The sequence below is a fragment of the Carcharhinus amblyrhynchos genome, chromosome 25 (assembly GCF_965287045.1).
Source record: "Carcharhinus amblyrhynchos chromosome 25, sCarAmb.v2.hapA, whole genome shotgun sequence".
Classification (NCBI taxonomy): domain Eukaryota; kingdom Metazoa; phylum Chordata; class Chondrichthyes; order Carcharhiniformes; family Carcharhinidae; genus Carcharhinus; species Carcharhinus amblyrhynchos.
The window spans coordinates 14,131,814-14,156,084 of record NC_137348.1 but is presented as its reverse complement, the minus strand read 5'-3'; the positions used below and the strand labels follow the sequence as shown (position 1 = coordinate 14,156,084).

The window sequence follows — 24,271 nt, the reverse complement described above, 5'->3', positions numbered from 1 at the left end:
ATTCTGAGCTGCTGGGACCAGCTACTAAATGAATGGCACCAAGTCCATTTTAAAGAGGAGGAAGGCTAAGGAGGAGCAAGTGTGTGACCTGAGGCCCTCTGATTTTCTGTTAGCGTAGGCTGTAAATTCACTCTCCCGGATCAGTGGGTTTTTAGTGTGGTGGGGGAATTGCAGGATTGAATGAATGAGTCTCCTTCTGGTTCCTGCCTGCCCCAACCCTGCAATGATTTTCACAGAATAGAATTATAGAATCCCTACAGTGCAGAAGGAGGCCATTCAGCCCATTGAGTCTGCACCAGCCACAATCCCACCAGGCCCTAGTACTTATTCATCCTGCTAATCCCCGGACACTAAGGGTCAATTTAGCACAGCCAGTCAACCCAATCCACTGTGGGAGGAAACCCATGCAGACACGGGGAGAACATGCAGACTCCACACAGTCAGTAACCTGGGTCCCTGGTGCTGTGAGGCAATGGTGCTAACCACTCTGCTGTCCTTTTATGCTGGGATGGTAAAGGCCCTGGATGGGAAACCCCACTTGAGGCTCTTAACCCAGCTTCCATCTTTAGGCTGATGGGAGGGAGAGGATTGAGCCTGTGTGTGGGACACCTGAAAATCAACACAATTCAATCTCGGGTCGCAGCGGAGGGGACAAACTCCATCAGAAGCCCCTTTCTGAAGTGGATCCCCCTCCTCCACCTCCAATGGACATACCTCCCCTCCAAAACTCTTCCTAAACTCTTGGGATAGTTTGTGTGTTGGAAAATAGTGTTCTTGTATCAGCTTTCAGTGTCCATTAGGAACAGCATTGGTCTCACCCATTTATTCTCGTCACTGGAACAAAAGACCACTTTGCTGTACGTGATGAGCAGAACTTGCCCGGTGAGGATGCGCTAGTTCAGAAATGAAAAGTTTGTACGCACTAACTAGAATCCAGTCAACCACGACTGGAATGAAGAGAAGGCAAGAGGTTTTCAGATATTAAAAGGGACGACTTTAAGTGTTTTGATCTGATAGCTTGTCTGAATGATCGAGCGTGTTTTATTCTGAATGTTTCACTGCAGGCTGGTGGGGTGGCATCAGGTTTCTCCCATGTGGTGCCCAACGAGGTCACCGTTCAACGCTTGCTTCATCTAAAGGGTCGCAGAGCGGTGCGAGCATTGGAAGTCCCCTTGTCTTGGGACAGTTTCAACTCGGGGGACTGTTTCATCGTTGACCTGGGAAATGTGAGTCATTTAATAGGTTTCACTTTAAATCACCAATGTAGCCAGACCTTGCATTCTTTGATATCAAGGTGCATATTTTGTTGGTGGCAAGGTGGCAGGACTGTTACAAATCACCAAGTGTTGAATACTGACCATATTGTGGTGTTTAACAATGTTACCTTCAAAGGAACGTTTGTGATACTATCTATTTGATTATTGTCGCACATATTAGTATACTGCAAAAAGTATTGTTTCTTGTGTGCTATACAAAGTATACTGTGCATAGAGAAGGAAAGGATATGGTGCAGAATGTAGTGTTACAGTCACAACTAGGGTGTAGAGAAAGATCAGCTTAATATAAGATAGGTCCATTCAAAAGTCTGGCAGCAGGAAAGAAGCTGTTCTTGAGTCACTCAATATCTTTTTCCCAATGGAAGAATGTTTTTGGTGTGTGTGGGGTCCATGATTATGCTTTTCTGAGGCAGCAGGAAATGTAGACAGAGCCAATGGATGGGAGGTTGGCCTGGGCTTTATTCATGACCCTTTTGTAGATCCTTGCGGTTTTGGGCAGAGCAGGAGCCATACTAAGCTGTGATACAAGCAGGAAGGATGCTTCCTATGGTGCATCTGTGAAAGGTTGGCATGGGTCATAGCAGACATGCCAACTTTCCTTAACTCTCTGAAGTAGAGGTTTTGGTGGACTTCCTCTAACTATAGTGTTGGCATGGGGGGACCAGGACAACTTGTGGTGATGTGGGCACTTAAAAACCTCAAGCTCTCGATCTTTTCCACTTTATCCCTGTTAACGTAGACAGGCATGATCTCCACTATGCTTCCTGAAGTCAATGACTCTCCTTTGTTTTGTTGACATTGGGGGAGAGACTATTGTTGCTTCACCAGATTCTCTCTCATTCCTGTATATACTCTCATCATTGTTTGAGATCTGACCCATTACGGTGATGTCATCAGCAAACTTGAAAATCGCGTTGGAGAGGAATTTGGCCGCACGGTCATCAGTATTTGAGAAGTACAGTAAGGGGCAGAGGACACCGCCTTGTGGGGCACTGGTGTTAAAGATGATTGTGGAGGTGGTGTTGTTGCCTATCCTTACTGATTAGTCTCTGGGTCCAGAAGTCTAGAATCCAGTTGCAGAGGGAGGGACCAAGCCCATGGCCACAGAGTTTGGAGATGAGCTTTGAAGGGTGAGCTGTAGTCAATAAATAGAATTCTAGGGAGAGAAGGTGGGCTGGTGATAATATCATGGGACTAGTAATCCAGAGGCCCAAGATAATGTCTGGGGAAATGAGTTCAAATCCCACCAGAGCAGTTGGTTGAGTTTAAATTCATTTAATTAAAACCTGCTGTGACTGTAATCATGCCCACATAAATGTAAATGTTGTTTAAAAACCCACCTGTTTCACTCATGTCCTTTCTGGAAGGAAATCTGCTTTCCAGACCCTGTCTGGCCTGCAGCAATGTGGTTGACTCTTAACTGTGCTCAGAGGGGCATTTAGGGATGGGTAACAAATACTGGTCCTGCCTGCAATGCCCACAGAAGCAAACATCAAATTTGGTTCAGTTAGGGAATTTGTGGACTTGCTTCTGTTCCTATGTTGTTAAACAGCTGGTTGGGCTTGCAATGTGGAAGCAGGAAGTTTTTCTTTGTATATTTGTCACCACTCACAATACCATTGAAAAGTCAGCCGTGCCATTGAGTATTCTGACCCAGTCATTGTGGCAATTTTCATTCTTCAATGGAATGAGACCCCAGGCCTGTTAATATTACCCTCCATCCTCTCCACTTGCAAACTGACCTAATAGGGGAAAAAGGATAATTCGGTCCCAAACCCAGAATGTGAGATACCAGCCATCACGTTACCGATGATGCTAACATTCAGCAGTGTTGTGTTTAGAGGCAGACTCCATCCCCTTCGTCAGATGAAGCAGGTCAAGGGTCACTCTACATTTCGCATTGACTTTCTTCCAATGCATTGATATCAAACTGCTTTGTCACAAAAGCTCCGGACACACCTTAAACACACAGCATTCCAGCTCTACTTACACCTGGATACCATCCTCCCCTGCAGTGACCACAGACCCAAGTTGTCTGTTCTGTTTCACTCTATGCAGTTATTGCCTCTGTCGTTGCCCAGCACACCCCTAACAACCGTTAACATTCTCCCAAGTGGCATTCCTGTTGTACTTTATCATAGAATCCCTACAGTGTAGAAGGAGGCCATTGGCACAACCCCACCCGAGCTCTATCCCCACAACCCCATGCATTTACCTGAGCTAGTCCCTCTGACACTAAAGGGCAATTTAGCGTGGCCAATTCACCTAACCCGCATGTTTTTGCACTGTGGGAGGAAATTGGAGCACCCAGAAGAAATCCACACGACACAGGGAGAATATGCAAACTCTACAGTCACCCAAGTTGGGAATTGAACCTAGGTCCCTGGCACTGAGAGGCAGCAGTGCTACCCATTGTACCACCATGCTGTAGACCTGGGTTTGTGTGCAGTGGGGTAGTTAGATAGCTGATCCAACTGCATTATTTCATAAATTAGTACCATGCCATTTGACCCACGCCCACACTGCTTGCAGATGCCTATGACACACTTAAGATTATATATTGTTTTTATTCATGTGTAGAATGTGGGCATCACTGACCAGAGCAGTGTTTAGTGCCCATCCCTAATTGCCCTTGAGAGTGTGGGAATATGGCTGAGAGATAGAAGATCAGCTGTGATCACATTGAATGGTGGTACTAGCTTGAAGGGCCAAATGGCCTGTTCCTATTTCCTACGTAAAATATGGCAGGATTCTATGATGGGATTATTGTGTCCTGGATAAATTTCACTTTTGTCGTCTCTGACATGCTCTCGTTAGGAAGGGACCTTAAACAAGTGGAATGGGCTCCAAAGGAAGTGTCTGAGGCAGGGACACTGTCCAAATGCCTTTCAACTGTTGTCAGATACGTGGATGGGAAAGGTCTAGAGAGATATGGGCCAAATGTAGGTAAATGGAATAAACTTAGGTGTTTTGGTCACCGTGGACTAGTTTGGGCTGAAGGGCCTGTCTCCGTGCTATAGATTCTACACAATCACAAACCTGAAATTTTCTTGATTGCTATTCCTGCTTCAGGAGCTCCCAGAAGTGTGTTTCAGCCAATAGCAGGTGTAATGAGATTGACAGTGAGGTGTGTCCTGTATTGAGAACGTGTAGATTATTTATTTAATGGCTGAGCTTCAGCTGTGCCTGTGGTCATGTGAGCTCTCCCTCGCCATCTTCTCTTTCAGGAAATCTTTCAGTGGTGTGGCTCCAAGTGCAATCGATACGAGCGGCTAAAGGCCACCTACATGGCCAAGGGTATCCGTGACAACGAGAGGAGTGGCCGTGCCACCGTGCGTGTGATGGAGGAAGGGAGGGAGTCGGAAAAACTGCTGGAGGTGAGGTGACATTTCCACAAATTAACCATTGGAAAAGATGAACTTGTATTTCCTCAAGCCATTTGCAGGAATTGGGAGATTGGATGTTTGATCCAGTGTCCAATGGTGAGCTTTTGTTACCCCACGGTGGGGAAAGTGAGGGTGTGTGGGGTGGGGTCTAATCATTTTGTTTTCATTCTGATTTGATGGAAGCCAAGCGGCAAATTGTCCATTTGTGCAACTCTCCTCATTACAGGGACTGGCAACTCCAGTGCAAGAGGCATTTGTAACATTAGCAGCATTTAGTCAGCTCAATGCAAGTCAGTCTGTTGTGTTTGACTATAGCTGGACTTGACCATAAAGTCCCTCTTGTGTCCTGAGGGAGTGCCAAGACTTGTCGCTGAAGGGTCACGGCCTCCTTCGGAGAGAGCGCAGTCCGTTGGGTCTCCTTTCCTGGGTGTTGAGCACTAGTTACTTAGACACCACTTCCAGTCCCTAGTCATTGTGGGGGAGGAGCCCAGGGTGTCAGTGACCCATCTGACACTGGGGCATCGCAGACAAGCCTGAGTATCGGTAGGCAATTCATTCCCAGCAGCTGTCACTGGGTAGAAATCAGATACTGATGCCAATTACTACTGGCCCTGTCTCTCTCCCTCTATCCCCGGCTGCCTTTCAACTCTACGGTGGTTGAGGCCTATTGGACAAGGTAGCTAGTTAGCTGAGAGCAGTAACAAATGGTATTTGCTGCACGATGCTTAGTGCCATCTTGGTTATGTTAGTGGTTATTTGGTGACCCCACACAATGCCCTAAAGACCAAGAACTTTCACCACCCAAGGGTACAACTATACAGAATTGGACCTTCGGAGCTTTTTCTCTGACGACTTTTAAGGTGAGGGGAGAGATACAAAAGAGCCCAGAGGGTGGTGAGTGACTGGAACAAGCTGCCAGAGGTTGTAGGGTAGAGGTGGGTACAATTTTGCCTTTTAAAAAGCACTTGGACAGAGAAATGGGTAAGATGGGTATAGAGGGATATGGACCAAATGCAGGCAACTGGGACTAGCTTAGGTGCTTTCTTAAAAAAAAAGGGCAGCATGGACAAGTTGGGCTGAAGGGCCTGTTTCCATGCTGTAATGACTGACTGAAGGAGCTTGTTTTGGAGGGATGAGGGAAGAATCCTTCAACTTATCCGTTTCTATAGTGTTTCTCTACATTGATGTGTTGTAAAGGTGTTAGTGGCTATTTAGTACCATAGAATTCCTACAGTGGAAAAAGAGGCCATCCGGCCCATCAAGTCTGTACCAACTCACCAAAAAGGACCTCTTGCACAGACCCTATTCCTGTAACTCTGCGCACCTACCATGGCTAATCCAGCTAACCTACACATCTTTGGACCCTTCAGAGACAATTTAGCATGGCCAATTTACCCAACCTGCGCACACTGGGATAATCATGGGCAATTTAGCATGGCCAATCCACTGACACATCTTTGGACGCTGGGAGGAAGCTGGAGCACCTGGAGGAAACCCATACAGACATGGGGGGAATATGCACACAGACAGTGACCCCAATGCTGGAATTGAACCAGGCTGCCTGGTGCTGTGAGGCAGTGGTGCTAACAACTGTGCTACCTATTACTAGCTGTGTGTTTTGTGGGGTTACTGGCTGGTTAATAACAATATTGCTGCTTCACCTCTTTAGGTTCTTGGACCAAAACCGGATCTGCCAGAAGGAACTGCTGACGATTTAGTAGCTGATGTGTCCAACAGGAAACTGGCTAAGCTATACAAGGTGCTGCTAACCATTCCAACAATAGGCGGTTTTAGAGATGGGAAGTAGATTTTGATCAAGTGGCAGGTGATGGAATTTAAATTGAATAAAAATCTGGAATTAAAAGTCTAATGATGAGCATTAAGATCAATTGTCCATGGTCGTAAAACCCATCTCATGTTTCATTTGTGCCCTTTTAAGGGAATCTGTTGCCCTTATCTGTTCTGGCCTCCCAGATCCACAACAATGTGGCTGACTCTTTTTAAAACAAAATCCTCTGCAACAGCCATGAAAATCTGTCGAAGGGTAATTTGGATATGGGCAATAAATGCTAAACCAGCCACCAACGCCCACGTCCTGCGAGTAATAAAGATGGGTGTGTCATAGGCTGTTGCAGCACTCATAACAAAGGAGCTCTTCTATGGAAATTAGTTTCACTGTAAAAAGCCTTTGGTTCTATCCCCACACAATGCCAGGAATGTGTAAACTGTTGATAAGAATGTGCAATTTTGGAGAGCTGTGTGGAATCCATTTTGAATATAGTCAGTGAGGACAAGTTTCCAAAAAAGGCCAAATTCCATTGTTTCCCCTCTGGGATGGAACAAGCTGATTTTAAAATGTTCTCCTTGTCTGTCTCTTCCACCCCCTCCAGGTTTCGAATGCTGCTGGTGGTAATGTTCAGATCACCCTGGTGTCTGCAGAGAATCCATTTAAACAGAGCATGCTGGACTCTGAAGACAGCTTCATCCTGGACAATGGATCCAATGGGCAGATCTTTGTGTGGAAAGGTTAGACAGGGGCAAGCTGCCCAGTTGTTGGGAGGGATTGAGGATGGGTTGAAGGTACATGTTCGCTTTTCCTCTGTTTACCTAGGAGAATATTTGGAGAATAGTATCAAATTTGCCTTTGTGTCCCATTGTTCCTCACTTCCCTGTCACCCCCCTCACCCCCAGTGAGTGAAAACTCCATCTTTTCGATATCTATTGGAATGTGTCCCAAGACCTGTCAGAGGGGTCAGTGGACCATGTGTATCTGGAACATGAGTGGGCAAACATCTTTTGCATCTGCTCCGTGGATTTACAAGACCGTGGCTGGGAATCACTGTTGGCGCAGGTTTGAGAATTCTGGTTAAACTTCCACATTCAAAGCTACTGGCTCAGTGTGGTCAGTTGGACTGATTTTGGTTGTGCCATTGACTGCAAGGGGCTCCCGTTCTGTGGAGTTACCTGAACCAGTGAGATATGAAAGGGTGTTTTGAAAATGCGGAAAGAAACCGTGGAAAGGTGGGGGTAGAGGGTCACCAGTCTTGGGCAGACAGGAAATGAAGATTTAAAATTTTGTGCAGTGCTGCTCACAAACGTTGCATCAAAAATCATCTTGAGTTGTGTGTAGTCTGTCCGCAAACTCGCATGCCCAATATCACTTGGATTATTTTGGCTTCAAGTCAAATGATAGGGATGTGGATCCTGAGACCTTACAATGGTGTGAAAATGGGAAAACACTTATTGCAGCTCTATCAAGCAGTTTTTGGGAGGGACAACAAGTCATTGATGTCTGGATTTGGAGGAATTGTGGAGGCTGTTCAGAAGCTATCAAGTTCTGAGATGTACGGTCAGTGCACGTGCAGCAGGAGTTGAATCCAGTCCATATTGGCGGCTGTGTAGTTTGGAGAGGGAGAAATGGGGAGAGCAGTAGATGAGTTGGTGGCAGAAGTTTTCATATTTTTGAGACCTGTTTGAATCTGGTTAACGATGATGCATCATTCTCTTATGATGTGTGTGCGCATTTATATTCTAACTGGCACTGCTCTGTGAGGATAGTTATGAGCTTGGGAACTATGACAGTCCTTAAGTATTTAATACAACTGATTAACTTAGTTTGGGTGTGAAGTCACAGAGACAGGACCCATAGCCAAGTGAGGGCAGCTTCCTTCCCTAAAAAGGATAGTTGAGAACCAAATAGATTTTGGCAATAATCCAAGGTGTGTAGTCACCATTTATTTAATTTTTTTTAATGATATCAGCTTCATTCCAGTTTTTTCTGTGTGGGATTTGTACACGATCTTTGGATCATTGGTCTAGGTTTCTGGATTAGCAGTGCAGCTGCCTAACCAATCATCTTGCCCAAGACTAAAATATCTTTAACCGAAGGCATTTTGCTCTTCAGCTCCAGTTGTGTAACTGTAATCTGTTGTTCAATTATTGCTGAAGTTCTGAGAGTGGGATAGATGGGCGTTCCCTAATTTCCTTTTTTTTCCCTGTGAAATTCCAAGGTAAGAATGCAAACCCAGAGGAACGGAAAGCTGCCCTGAAAGCTGCTGAGGACTTCATTACCAAAATGGAATACCCCAAACACACTCAGGTGAGGAGTGCTTTGTGTCGAATGAACGCAGCGATCCCTTCAGCATGGTAGTGAGGCCACCTTGGCGAATGGTTGGAGTGGGCTGGGAAAATGTTAAGAATGATGGTGCTCACTGCTGAGGAATGACTTGGAATTTATGCAAGAAACCCCAAGATTAACCTGTTTGCGCTTCATTTCGAAGGGTTCACCACAGGGTACTTTGTATCGTTCGTCCGTTTAGGGAATCTGAGATAAAATCATTGCAGTGCAAGAGGTGGCCATTCGACCCATCGATTCTGCACCAACTCTCTGATAAAGCATCTTGCTCAGGTCTCCCACCTGCCATACCCCTGTGTAGGGGGCTTTTTTCAGAGGCTAGGGATTGAGCTCAGCTTCAGCTAATACAAAGACTCGCAGCCACAGTATCCTGGTGAAAGTCATTCTTTATTGACCAACGTAGGCTGGGAGAGAAAGGGTTGGGCTTCTCTAAACTTGCATCACCATAGTAATACAATTGTACAATTTCCAAAAGACATTTAACCCTCTGACTCATCCCAATCGGAAATGAACCAATCATCATTACTACAGGTCAATTATTATTAATAAATGTCATATATCTTGGCCAATTACGGAGATTCTCTGGCACCGTGGGAATAATAAGTGCTCACGGTTTCTGCCTGACTTTCTCATGGCTGCCTGTTGCTGTGATGCTCTTAAAGCAAATTACTGCAGATGCTGGAATCTAAAACCAAAAGAAAAAGTGCTGGAAAATCTCAGCAGGTCTGGCAGTATCTAGAAGGAAAGAAAAGAGCTGACGTTTTGAGTCCACGTGCCCCTCTAACAAAGCTTTGTCAAAAGGGTCATCTGGACTGGAAATGCCAGCTCTCTTCTCTCCTTGCAGATGTTGCCAGACCTGCTGAGATTTTCCAGCATTTTCTCTTTAGGCCATGACTCTCTTACCCAGATGAAGGTTTTGTCTATTCATTAAACAAGGGCAAAGCTAGCAAACTCAGATGGTCTAATGAATTTTTTATTGATAAGGACTGTCTAGAATTCATAGCAGTACGAGTTTCTTTGGGTGTATTGTTATAAAGAATGTGGTTCGTTTTTCTGACCTTTTCCCATGAAGCCTTAGAACTCTGCCATTAGCCAAACTGTAACACCCTTTTCAGAAATATGTTTAAATTCTTCAACTGCGGTTGTGCTTTTATGCTGACAGTACCATATGTATAAGATATTTTATTTATATCGTCTGTGATTCTTACCCTAAGCTAATCCACTCTGGGATTTAAAACACTAATAAAGACTATTAAAACAGAGTATTTTGAAGTCCTCTAACAACCCATAATCCCATGTATCTCGAACAGGCGATGGCTAGTTTTCTGGTTTTAATAGAGAAAATCAGCAAATGTTCTGGGGATCCAGGTTCGAATCCCAGCGCAGCAGATGGTGGAATTTGAATTCAATAAAAATCTGGAATTAAGAATCAGTGTGTGGTTTTCAGTGTGTGGTTAAAATTAACATTTCAAACTAAAGCATTGTAATAAAGCTCCCAATGTTCTGTTTCTTAGGTTCAGATTCTGCCAGAGACTGGGGAAACCCCACTGTTCAAGCAGTTCTTTAAGAATTGGGTTGACCTGTACCAGACTGAGGGAATGGGAACCTGCTACATCTCTGGACAGATTGCCAAAATTGAAAAAGTGCCTTTTGACGTTTCGACTTTGCATGATTCTCCTGCCATGGCTGCCCAGCACGGAATGGTGGATGATGGGTCCGGAGACAAAACGGTAAAAACACAACGCATGTTGCTAACAGCAACGTTGCCAAGATTATTCTCAGCGAGAGCCTGTTCAGAGTAAAGCTATACTGTGATCCATGGGCAGCAGTAAGATTTTGGAGTGGATTGCTACACTGTGGAAATGAAATCTGATAGACAAGTGGGACTGGGAATAGTATCAGACCAATGCTGTTGACCTGGGGCAGGACTGGGCCTACAAGTTAAGGGTCTCCAGCACTTGTTCCGTGCTGATCTGAGCCAGGAATGATGGCACTGGGGGGTAGGGTTGATAATGTGCTCCTAGTCCGGGGAGGAAAACGGCTGCAATTTTAGTGCCGACCCCCTGTTCAGCACTCTGTGTATCTGCTGGGTGAAGATTAATGTAGCTCGTGGAGTTACTCACTGTTTGCTAGTAATATGAAAAATGGCTAGTTGGTCAACACACTGGAAAGAAGCTGAGGTCTTGATTGCTCCCAATGTGTTCCTGCCCCTGATGGGGTGGGGGTGTAAATGGGTGTCCCTGCCCCTGGCAAGGTGGAGAGGAGGGTGTCCCTGCCCCTGGCAAGGTGGAGAGGAGGGTGTCCCTGCCCTTGGCAAGGGAGAAAAATGCGAGCTTACCAGTACTAACAAATTGAATTGAAACTTTCAGATCTGGCGCATTGAAGGCAGTGACAAAGTACTTGTCGACCCGAGCACTCACGGCCAGTTCTATGGGGGAGACTGCTACATTATCCTGTACAATTACACCTTTTCTGGACGGCAGGGTCACATCATCTATTACTGGTAAGCTGCTGAAAAGTCTTTAGATATTTTTGCATTTGTTAGGATGCTGGACCCAATCCCTAAGGTATAATATCAAGTTAGACTAGACCTCCACAATTTTGTTACTGTCGACATAAATGTGCAGATAGGATGCCTCCCCTCAAAGTAACTCCAGTGATAAAACTAGGGATCTTTTATCAAAACAAGCTTCATTTTTATCACAGTTTAGGAATAACGCTAATAAAATGAAACAGTGTAACTCTTAAATGTTCAACAATCTTTAAACTTGACAAGAATCAAATCTTAACTTCTCACTATTTCCTTTCCAATTAAGCAATATTCCTTAATAGTTAGCAAAATACAGATATACTTGCCCTGACTTGGGTAACAACTTTAGAGTTTTGAGAGACACAGAGCCTCTTTTTAACAGCTCCAGTCAGTAACTCTAAAAATGAAAATGGAGCAGTTTTTCTTGCTACAAGCCTACTCCTCCCATTAACCTTTAACCACATGACTGTCAGCCACTCCAATCTGAAATCCCTGGATAACTTAAGTAAACCAAATGTATCGACTCAACTAATTTTAGCTAGGAATGTAATTATTCTGCTTTCTCAGCATCTGATGTCCCTGTAACAAAACACTGCATCTTAATGCAATTCTCCTTAAGTATAAAATATATTAACAGCGCAGTATCATCACAGTTAATTGTTTTGAAAGGAAACCTCTGAGGCATCCCTTGTGCATCAATGGGTACATGCTCAGTCAAGCGTACACCCAGGGAGTTTTAAACAGTTCAGCCCTGCGTGAGTTCAGCTGGTTATAAGATTCTTCTGCCTTTATTGTGTGAGAAGGAATGGAAAACTAATTCATCAACCATTACCAAAAAAAAATTTACTGACCATTCTCGTCACACTATTTGTGCAATCTTACTGTCAACATAAAACTAACCATGAAACCGTTTCTAAAAGTGATTTAGTAGCTAGAATTGTCAGTGTGCTTGAGGATGTCAAAGGAAGAATCCATCCTTATTTGGAATCAATATTATTCATGAGAGCAGAACATTGCAACGTTAGAAATGCAGGTTCTTTTAAAACCTGATGGGTAATCTAGGCTGGTGAGTGGGCTGCATAATTGAAATCAAGTTTGTTCACTAAACAGGGTACTATGAATAAGATTAAATACATTTAATGCCGTATTCTACAATGAGCTATAGAAAATGCCTTATCGTTAGGGTGGTACAGTGGTTAGAATTGCTGCTTCACAGTGCCAGGGGCCTGGGTTTGATTCCTGGGTGACTGTGCGGAGTTTGCACGTTCTCCCTGTGTCTGTTTGGGTTTCCTCCCATAGTCTAAAAGATGTGCTGATTAGGTGGATTGGCCATGCTAAATTCCCCTCAGTGTCAGGGGGAGTAGCTAGGGTAAATGCATGAGGTTATGGAGATGGGGCCTGGGAGGGATTGTGGTCGGTGTAGACTCGATGGGCTGAAGGGCCTCCTGCACTGTAGGATTCTATGATTCTTTAACTAACTACTGCATCTCCTCTGACTGGGACATGGAGTGCTGGGGCCTAAATATCACAAAACTGCAGTCATTATTTTTCTTAGCTTGTTCCCTTTTATAATGAATATGTTAAATTGGAGAATTCTCTGGAACTTTTGAACCTACTTGCTGCTGCCTCTTGTCAACTGAGAAGATGCTTTTTAAATGAAGTTGCCCTCCATTTGGATATGGGGGGAGAAGGGATGTATTTTCTTCAGATTCCGAATGGAGCTCATTTTGTTTCTATGAAGGGACAGTTTTCACACTTGGTCTCCTCAAGCTTTACTCAGCATTGCCACCCAGTGGTACGTGTGGCATCTGCATCTATTCAGTTCTTGAGGAAAGAGCATTTTGATCACCAGCCTAAGCAGGTTCCTTGCACTTAGGCGTGTTCCCGATGGAGAGTGTCACACCACCCTGCCACCTACCACAGTAACTGGTTGCTGATTTGAAAAACCGAACTTTGTAGAATTATAGAATCCTACAGTGCAGAAGTAGGCCATTCAGCCCATCGAGTCTGCACTGACCACAATCCCATCCAGGCCCTATCCCCATATATTTACCCTAGCTACTCCCCCTGAAACTAAAGGGCAATTTAGCATGGCCAGTCCACCTAACCAGTGTGTCTTTGGACTGTGGGAGGAAACCCACGCAGACATGGGGAGAACATGCAAACCCTACACAGACAGTGACCCAAGCTGGGAATCAAATCCAGATCCCTGGTGCTGAAAGGTGGCAGTGCCAACCACTGTGCCACCTTTTTTTAAAATTTGTAATCTAAAGAGCCTTTTTGCTGTCTTTTGCCTCCCTGGAAACATGCATCAGTACCAGCCCTGTGTGTGGTCCTGACTCTTCCCTCCCCCACCCCAGCGAGCATCACCTGCATTCAAACTGAGACCAAACCAGGAATTTGGGGGGTGGGAGGGTGGGATGCTGCCTTTAGTCATTTTCTATTTAATCTTGGGACATGGGTGTCACTGGCTGGCTAGTGTTTGTTGTCCATCCGCAATTGCCCTCAAGAAGGTGGTGGTGGTGAGCGCTGTTTTGAATCGCTGCAGTCCATGTTCCGTGAGTTGATCTCCAATGCCATTAGGGAGGGAACATCGAGTCCCTACGGTGCAGAAGGAGGCCATTTGGCCCATCGAGCCTCCACCAACCATGATCTCACCCAACCCTATTCCAGTAACCCCACAGACTTACCCTGATAATCCCTGACACTAGGGTCAATTTAGTATGGCCAGTCAAACTAACTTGGGCTTCCAGGATTGTGACTTGGTGCTGTATTATTAGTGTTAATAGAATATTAACACCTTAATTACATTCAATTGATGGACATGAATTGGGGTTCTATTTGAGCTTATGGAGACTTGCTGGAACTGCAGTACAATTTGAGTTTGGAGGTTTATGCTTGTAATGTTTCACTCTGCAAATTTTTGAGTAAAGATTGGCTCAATGTCATCCTTTTTAAAAAAAGAATTGTCTTCAGTAATAAACAAGATGACGCATTTAATCGCTGCAGTGTCAGTAGTGCTAGTTTGAGTCTGATCTACTAGTTAATGTGTGTTGGTTGGCTGTATTACAGGTTAGGAGCTGATTCATCCCAGGATGAAATGGGTGCTGCTGCCATCCTGACTGCCCAGCTGGACGAGGAACTGGGAGGTGGCCCCGTCCAGGTAAAAACAACACCTTTCCAAAGCAAAGTGCAGTCAGCAAATCGCCGTAACTGATATCAGAGAATGAATAAGTTTGATTTGTTTTATCACCGTCACGTATTAACCTACGGTGATAAGTATTGTTTCTTGCGCGCTGTACAAAGCATACCGTTCATAGGGAAGGAAAGGAGAGAGTGCAGAATGTAGTGTTAGCGAGGGGTGTAGAGAAAGATCAACTTAATGTGAGGTTGGTCCATTCAAAAGTCTGACACCAGGGAAGAAGCTGTTGATGAGTTGGATCGTACGTGACCTCAGGCTTTTGTATCTCTTCCCTGACGGAAGAAAGTGAAAGAATGTCCAGGATGTGTGGAGTTCTTAATTATGCTGGCTGCTTTGCTCAGGCAGTGGGAACCATGGGCGGCATGATAGCACAGTGGTTAGCACTGCTGCTTCTCGGCGTCAGGGACCTGGGTTCGATTCCTGGCTTGGGTCACTCTGTCTGTGTGGCATTTGCACATTCTCCTTGTGTTTGCATGGGTTTCCTCCCACAATACAAAGATATGTGGGTTAGGTTGATTGGCCATGCTAAAGTTGCCCCTTAGTGTCCTGAGACGCGTAGGTTAGAGGGATTAGCGGGTAAATGTAGGGATATGGGGGGAGGGTCTGGGTGGGATTGTGGTCGGTGCAGACTCAATGGGCCAAATGGCCTCTTTCTGCATTGTAGGGTTTCTATGCTTCTATGAACTGTAGACAGCCAGTGGATGGGAGGCTGGTTTATGAGATGGATTGGGCTACATTCATGACCTTTTATAGTTTCTTGCAGTTTTGGGCCGAGCAGGATCCATACCAGGCTATGACACAACCAGAAAGGATGCTTTCTATGGTGCATCTGTAAAGGTTGATGAGAGTCATAGCTGACATGCCAAATTTTTTCAGTCTTCTGAGAAAGTAGAGGCATTGATGGGCTTTCTTAACTATAGTGATGGCATGGGGGGGGGGGGGGGGGTGCCAGGACAGGTTATTGATGGTCTGGAAACCTAAAAACAGCTGTCATCAGTTTATATAAAAGAATGACAAAAGTAAGTGTCTGGGGTGGCTCCATGGTTAGCGTTATTACCTCACAGCACCCAGGACCAGAGTTCGAATCCGGCCTTGGCTGACTGTGCAAACTGCACAGACATTCTCCCCGTATCTGTGTGGTTCTCCTCCCACACTCCAAAGATGTGTGCATTAGGTTGACAGGCTGTGCTAAATTGACTCAAGTGTCGGGGGAATTAGCAGGGGAAATACATGGGGTTAAAGGGATAGGACCTGGGTGGGATTAGGGTGCAGGTTTGATGGACTGGATGGCCTCCTCCTGGACTGTAGGGATTCTATAATTAATTTAAATTTCTGGTGCACGTGGAAGTATCAAACATCCTCGAATCCAACTGAAACAACGGTATAGCTGTGTGCTGGCAGCCTGTTTATGCAGAGTATTGTAGTCCCATGATCGGGCCCAGTAGGCGAGTGTAACAGGTCACTCAGTGATACTGCTTTAATTAACAAAGAACAATACAGCACAGGAACAGGCCCTTCGGCCCTCCAAGCCTGCACTGATCATGTGTCCCTAACTAGACCATCCATCTGTATCCCTCTATTCCCAGTCTGTTCATGTGGCTATCTAAATAAGTCTTACATGATCCTAGTGTGTCTGCCTCAACCACCTTGCTCAGTGGTGCATTCCAGGCCCCCACCACTCTCTGTGTAAAATACGTCCCTGCGTATCTGTATTGAATCTTGCCCCACCATCTCCGCGCATGCCCCCCCACCCCCCCCTTACCTTGAACTTGTGACCCCTTGTGTTTGTCATTTCTGACCTGGGGAAAAAGCTTCCAACTGTTCACCCTATCAGTGCCCTTCATAATTTTATAAGCTTCTATTTGGTTGCCCCTCAACTTCCGTCTTTCCAGAAAGAACAACCCGAGTTTACTCAATCTCACCTCAATACCAGGACACTAATACCTAATACCGTCCGTACCAGGCAACATCCTAGTAAACCTTTTCCGCACTCTCTCCAAAGCCTCCCCGCCCTTCTGGTAGTGTGGCGACCAGAATTGATGCAGTATTCCAAATGTGGCCTAACCAATGTTGCACTTATACAGAACATCATATGCCAACTTTTATACTCTATGCCCTGTCCAAGAAAGGCAAGCAAGCCATATGCTGCCTTCACCTTTTCCACCTGTGTTCCTACCTTAAGGATCTGTAGACTTGCGCACCCAGGTCCCCCTATACTCCTGATGGTTCTGCCATTTATTGTATAGCTCCCTCCTGCATCAGATCTATCAAAATGCATCACTTGGCATTTATCTGGATTAAATTCCATTGCCATTTTCCAGCCTATCTATAAACTGAATTAAATTTGTCTCTTTGCCAGCCAGCTCCACGTGTGTGTGTGTATACATGTAAGTACGGCGGACTTCAGCTATTAAATTCCGTGCGTTTTCCATAATTTGGAATATAATTCTCTCTGGTCTGCGTGCTACCAGAAACTCAGGTTCTGCAGACTGGGAATCAAACATGTAAAAAGACACCTTGATAGAATAAGAGTAGTAATTGAAGCAGGTTTCCATCCATTCCTGCAGGTGAACAGATCCACTTTGCACATCTCCCCAGCTGCAGTGAGTTCTACCAAGATTTTACTGTGGCTCCTCTTGTAGTCTGTGGATCTCTACATCACACTCAGCCTGAGCGTAGCAGTGCCACATCTTCCCTCCACACTGTCGCATCACCTTTCAAGCATGACCAATTCCCCATTTAAAGTCTGTTTCAGAAAAACACGGAGAGAGTTCAATATGAGGGAGTAAGGAGAGTGTGTCACTTGTTGATGCTTTTTATTGAAGGGTGATTCCCTGACTATTAAATTTATCTAAAGAGGCAATTTGGCCCATCAAGCCTGCACTGACTCTCCATCAGAGCATCTTCCCCAGGCCCTATCCCTGTAACCCCACTTATTTATCCTGCTAATCCACCTCCCCCCCCCCCCCCCCCCCCCCCGACCTGCACATCTTGGGACGTGAAGGAGCAATTTACCATCCCCCTAATCTTGGGACAATTTAGTGTGGCCAGTCCACCTGTCCTGCATATCTTTGGAGTTGTGGGAGGAAACCCACACAGACACTGGGAGAATGTGTGGAGTTTGCACAGTGTGACCCGAGGCTGGAATTGAACTCAGGTCCCTGGCGCTGTGAGGCAGCAGCTTTAACCATTGTGCCAATGTGCTGTGGGGCGTGTTAAACTTTTGCTGATGCCTCCAGCCTTTGTCCTGTTCAGGGGGAGGTTTAAATCAGTCCTTTCATTCGGCAACCAGAGACTTCACACAAACAACATCTCAAGATTTGTCATCTGACTGTTGTGCAAAATGTTTTGCACCATCCATTATACAAACGGATAGTTCTCCAAACTGCTGGGGGTATCACTTGCTTGTTGAATAGCTGGGTCATCCTGATCACAAACAATTTGAAATGAAGAATAATTTCCTGATTGGATCCCCAAAGTTTTGCTTTCCTTCTATTGCAGGCTCGTGTCACACAGCCCCTGTTTTTAAAAAAATAAAATAATCAAATGGAAATATTAGTTTAAAAAGCTTGGCGTGAAATAGCAGACTGGTCAGCATCTGAAGTCTAGCAAAAAAAAAACAAGCTAAGGTTATTTTGGGATATTGCTCTTACTGGCAAGGCCAGTGTTTAGTTACACATCTCTAGTTGCGCTCGAAGATGATCTGTTGCGTTGGCAGTGCTGTTGGATGGGAACTTCCAGGATTTTACTCCTGGTAAATGGTTTAGACTCTTGAGCACTGAAATCATTAAGTTTAGAGCTGAACAAACACACGCTCATTCTTCATACACAGAATAAAGGCCTAGCAGTTTGACAGGGATATGGTGAACAGGTGAATTCTTGCACCTTCTAAGCAGTGGCTAAATTCCCAGTTCCTCACTCTCAGCTGGACTGGGCAGAACTTGTATCGAAGGTGATCATGTCAGCGGTGGTGATGAAAGCAGATGTAGGATTTTTTTTACAGCGCACTGTTCAGTATTGCAGGTTTATGCTCAGACCAATGACAACAGTTTAATTGTGTTCCGGAAGCAGGATTTAATTGCTGACTGCCTCTAAATTCCTTAATTCTCCGCAGGGAGCTGATGGTTCCCGAATCATTAACCAGGTATCGACACCTGCTGACTGTGGCTGTTAGTGCCCCAGAACTTGGAGTAAACTGGAATGTGTTCATAGCCATGGAAGCATGAGATGTTATGCATGTCGAGTTTTCCTAACGTTGCTGCCTTTTTTTTGTGTAGTTTTGTGTTGAGACTGGCCTGCTGCTCTTGGTATGAACTTGTGTTCACCAGAAAGTAGAAACGTGTAAACTTAACAGCTGCAGATGGAATGCTTCTCCTTTACATTTATTAACATCTGACTGTCCTCAAGATTTGGTTTTATTATTGTCACGTATTGGGATACAGTGAAAAATATTGTTTCATGCATGCTACTCATAAAACATACTGTTCATAGAGAAGGGAAGGAGGGGGTGCAGAATGTAATGTTACAGTCATAGCTGGGGGGTAGAGAAAGATCAACTTAATGCGAGGTAAGTCTGTTCAAAAGTCTGGCAACAGGGAAGAAGCTGTTCTTGAGTTGGTTGGTACATAACCTCAGACTTTTGCATCTTTTTCCTGATGGAAGAAGGTGGAAGAGTGTGTAGGGTCCTTGATTTATGTTGGCTGCTTTTCCAAGGCAGCGGGAAGTGTAGACTGAGTCAGTGGATGGGAGGTTGGTTTGCGTGATGCACTGTGCTACATTCATAACTCTCAAACGGGACATGTCGCTGATCCCCCTCATACCCATGTACCTATCGTGTTTATTTGTGTCTGTACACAGTTCTCCTTGAATATTAACATGCTTTGGGATACAGAAAAGGAACATGATATCACTGTTGGAGAATTTAAAGCACTTTCTAATTTTGGCATTCAGTTTTTGGCACTGGGAGCTTCTGGTTAAAATCCAGCAGTGGTTCAGTACAATGTGAAGCTGTCCTGAATTCGCCTCCCAGCCAGAGAAGGGACACTTAACGATTCCCAGGTCTTGTTCACCGAGGGCTAGACTTTTATTGACTGGGTTGTTGGTAATGAGCCACATTGCTCATTAACTGTTTCTGTGCTAACTCAGGAACACTATCCCATTTGTTATAAATGTTAACCCCACATCTGTTGCGATGCCAGAGGAATTTTGTAAGAATGTGTTTAAATGCCAATCCACTCACTGGCTTAAATCTAGCATTTGTGCTTTGAGGTTTAATGCCAGTCTCTGCCCATCCATCCATAACTAGGGTCTTAAATCTAAGCTGGCAGATTGGGAAGCTACACTTCTATGAAGGCAGACACAGTGGTTAGCTTTGAAAGATTTAATAGATGACTTACAATGAACGTACGTTAATTTGATGAACAAAATCCCAACAATAAACGATCATTTGATTTAATTTCTTGTCATATGTATTAGTATACAATGAAAAATATTGTTTCTTGTGTGCTACAGAGACAAAGCATAGAGTATATAAGGGAGAAGGAAAGGAGAGGGTGCAGAATATAGACTTGCAGTCACAGGGTTTTAATTTGATTTATTATTCTGAATCTCAGAACTCTGTAACCTCTCCATTTGGATGATGTGCTTTTCAAATTCTTCCTGCAAAAAATGGGCAGTTTTCCATTTTCCCACATTGTCTACAAGTTGCCATGAGTGCAAGCTAGCAGGAAACAGAAGTGAACCTTCTAGAGATATCTAAAAAGGAAAAGATTAGTAAAGACAAATGTGGGACCATTACAGGCAGGCAGGAGAATTTATAATTAGAATAATGGTACAGAAACTAATCTCAAAATTGTCTCTCCATGGAGGAAGATGGTTTTTTTTTTTAAAAAAACCCTCCCCAGAGAACTAGCAGAAGTGAGAAACTGCAAAAAAAATTAGTATCAGTAAAACATTGCTGGTGAAATTAATGAGACAGGGACTGGAAACTAGAAGCAGGAGTAGGCTATTCAGCCCATTGAGCCTGCTCTGCTGTTCGCTTTGATCATAGTTTGTCATCAAATTCAATATCCTGATCCTGCCTCCCATTCCCGCGCCCCCCCCACATTGAATTTCTTCTCAATGTTTTCGCCTCAATTTTTTTTCTTCTGTGATGGTATATTCTACATTTCTCCACACCTCGGTTCTAAAAGGTTGACCCCTTCTTATCCTCGACCCAATAACCCCTAGTTCTGGACTCCATTTTTTTCTCCCCCACCCTTCTTCCAATCTGGAACATTCTTTCTGAAGCTACCCCATCTAATCCTGGTACAAATTTAGAGGTTTCTAGGAGATTCCCCCACCCTCACTCTTCTAAGCTCCAGTGACTATATAATCCTAACCAACTTAATCTCTCCTCATATGACAGATCTGCTATGCCAGGAGTCAGCCTGGTAAATCTTTGTGCTCTTTCTATAGCACAGCAAAGGTTTACCAGACTTATTCCTCTGACAAAATGCACACAATACTTCAGGCGTGGCTTCACCAACACCCTATACAATTGCAACAAAGCATCCCTATCCCTGTTTTCAAATCCCCTCGCTATAAAGACCAACATAGCATTTTCCTCCTTTACTGCCTGTTGTACCTGTGCATTGATGATCCACTGGAGCTGATTATCTACACTCTAGAGAGTGGCTGCAGAGATAGTAGATGCAAATATGGTCATTTTCCAAAATTGAGGGGCCTCTGGAATGGTTCCTGTAGATTGAAAAGTGGCAAATGTAATCCCACTGTTTAAGAAAGGAGGGAGATAGAGAATTGGAAGCTACAGACCTGTTAATCTGGCACCAGCAGTAGGAAGAATGCTAGAATCTGTAAAGGATGTGATAGCAGCACACTTAGAAAATAATGACCTTGTTCAGTTTGACCAATGTGGATTTATGAAAGAAAAATATTTGACCAATCTATTCATCTTGAAGGTGTAACTAGTAGAACAGATGAGGGAGCAAGTGGATGTGATACATTAGGATCTTCTAAGTTTTTGAGAAGGCCCTGTAGAGGAATGGTTGGGAAATGAGCATGCATGGGAATGGGTGGTAATCTACTAGTATGAATTGAGAATTGGTTAACAACAGGCAGACAGTAGGAATGGGCCCGTCATTCTTGGGTTGGCAGATTGTTAGAAGTGGGATACTGCAAAGATCAGTGCTTGGCACTCAGTTATTCACAAACTGCTTCAATTTGGATGTGGGGACTAAAACTGATGAGACAAAATGAGATGGGAATGAGTTGTGAGGAGGATGCAAACAGGCAGTGTGTGGGCAAGAACATGGCAAGTGAAATATAATGTGAAAGCAAGTGTGGAGTTATCCACTTTGATAGGAAAAACAGAAAGGCAGAGTATTTCCTTGATGTGGGATTGTGATCAGTGCAGACTCGATGGGCCAAATGTGTCCTGTAGAGATTCTATGTTAAGTGTTGATGTCCAAATGAACCTGGGTGTCCTTGTTCACAGTCACTGAAAACAAAAAGGCAGGTGCAGCAAGCAATAAAGAAGGTAAAAGATTATGTTGGCCTTTGTCACAAGGGGATTGGAGTAAAGATGTCTTGCTGTGATTTGTACAGAGTCCTGTCAGGAGTATTGTGAGCACAGTAAAAAGTCTGACAACACCAGGTTTTAGTCCAACCTATTTATTTGATAATATACTCACTAGCTTTCGGGGTTACCCCCTTCGTCAGGTGAATGGAGAGTTCTGGCCTCAGACAGAGGCCAGAACTCTCCATTCACCTGACGAAGGGGGTAACCCCGAAAGCTAGTGAGTATATTATCAAATAAATAGGTTGGACTAAAACCTGGTGTCAGACTTTTTACTGTGTTTACACCAGTCCAACGCCGGCATACCCACATCAGGAGTATTGTGTACAGTTTTGGTCTCCTAACCTAAGTAAGGATGTATTTGCCACAGAGGGGAAGCACAGAAGGGTCACCAGACTGATTCCTGGGATGGCAGGACCGTACCTTGAGAGATTGAGGAGATTAGGTCTGTATTTTCTAGGGGTTAGAAGAATCGGAGATGGTGATGTTGAAATATACAGAAGTTCTTGCAGGGTTCAACAGGATAGATGTAGGAAGCATGTTTTTCACCATCCCTCCCTCCCTCCCTCCCTCCCCTGCCCCCCCCAGCTGGGGGTGGGGTCTAGAACGAGGACAAGGTCTCCAAATAAGAGGCCATTTAGGGCTGAGATCAGGACCAGTTTCTTCACTCGGAGGGTGGTGTAAGTTTAGAATTCTCTGCCTCAAAGGGCTGTGGTGAGAAAGTTGCCGACAGCGATTTATATTTTTTTTGAGTTTTCATTATGTGACTTGCTGCCACTCTCTCCATCCATTTCAGTCACACATTCATCTTTATGACCCACTGCCTTCCTACACCAATTGGAAAGCAAGAAGACTCTGTTCGATTGGACAGTGTTGTCAATCAAACAATGCCTGCCCAATTTCCAATATTTTAATACCTGGCGAAGACAGAACGTTCCAAGAGAATGGAAGAATCTTCTTCAATGTTGCGGTGATTTTTCTCCAGGGTCGCTGTGGAGATTGATCTCCAAACTAGAAGGTCAGCCAGAGTCTAAGGGAACAGCAAAACAGGCTTGAGGGGCTGAATGGCCTACTTTTCCCTGAGTTCCTAGGGGGTGGGATGGAAGACTAGCATTTCAATTGGTCAATAGCCAACAAAGTCAGGATATGTTGCATTTCATCAAGGCTGGGTTCAATTCCCAGCTCGGATCACTGTGTGGAGTTTGTACATTCTCCTCGTGTCTGTGTGGGTTTCCTCCCATAGTCCAAAGATGTGTGGGTTAGGTTGATTGGCCATGCTAAGAAATTGTCCCTTAGTGTCCAAGGATGTGTAGGTTAGAGGGATTAGTGGGTATAATATGTAGGGATATGGGGGCAGGGCCTGGATGGGATTGTGTTGGGTGCAGACTTGATGGGCTGAAGGGCCTCTTTCTGCACTGTAGGGTTCTGAGTATTTCCTTCCCATGGCTGAGGGAGATTGCCAGCCCATGCCATTATTTAGCTGCTGTATTATATTTATATTTAAATCTGCCTTGTATGTCGAGCAGTCCTTATTTGGGCACCGCCATTGCTGCAGGCACACTGGTAATCACATGATCTTTCCACTAGATGGCACTTCAAAGCTGTCTCTGTGTCTCTCCCTCACCAATCTGCTGATTTTAAATTAGCTTCTACTTGTTTTCCAGGCAGAGATAATTAATAAAAACACCATTTCAGGATGTTTACTTTCTAACGGGGGAAACAGGTCAGCGCCCATTTCCATCGGTGGTTCAGTGTGGGAGTCGAGCTTTCTTGGTTTCAGCTGGATTGGCTGACATCCAAAATGGACTAAAAAAAATAGTTGTTTACACTCAGGCAGGAACAGTGGAATAAAACCCCCAATAATAATAATTGGATCGTGAGGGATGTAATGGACGGTGACGATTTCAATCTGCTCAGGCCAGTTGTGTAATAGGATAAGGGAGAAATAAGTAGCTATTTAGTGTGATGGGAGAGGAAGGGGCCATTCAGCCCCTGTAGCCTGCTCAGCCATTCGCTGAGATAGCACGGCCGATCTGTACCTTTTTGGGTCCAAACTGTGAGACAGGAATTGAACTTTAATCCAAGAAGAAGGATGAACAGAAACGGCGATAGCAACAACTTTCTCACTGACAGGTGGGGAAATAGAAACTGATTTCTCTGAATGT

The 24,271-nt window shown here is 44.6% G+C and overlaps 1 protein-coding gene across 3 annotated transcripts in view; it reads left to right on the top strand.

Moving 5' to 3' along the window:
- The window catches only part of LOC145358447 (gelsolin-like), a 66,273-nt gene that overhangs the window by 28,319 nt on the left and 13,683 nt on the right, over positions 1-24,271 (top strand). For 2 of the 3 annotated variants that reach the window (XM_080212540.1, XM_080212541.1), the window contains 9 exons: positions 1,065-1,226; positions 4,505-4,654; positions 6,333-6,422; positions 7,054-7,189; positions 8,674-8,762; positions 10,313-10,528; positions 11,168-11,301; positions 14,401-14,491; positions 18,645-18,674. In XM_080212540.1, the coding sequence (XP_080068666.1) occupies positions 1,065-1,226; positions 4,505-4,654; positions 6,333-6,422; positions 7,054-7,189; positions 8,674-8,762; positions 10,313-10,528; positions 11,168-11,301; positions 14,401-14,491; positions 18,645-18,674 (1,098 nt within the window). The remainder of the gene's footprint in view (positions 1-1,064; positions 1,227-4,504; positions 4,655-6,332; positions 6,423-7,053; positions 7,190-8,673; positions 8,763-10,312; positions 10,529-11,167; positions 11,302-14,400; positions 14,492-18,644; positions 18,675-24,271) is intronic. The other variant, XM_080212542.1, reaches the window with a different exon arrangement.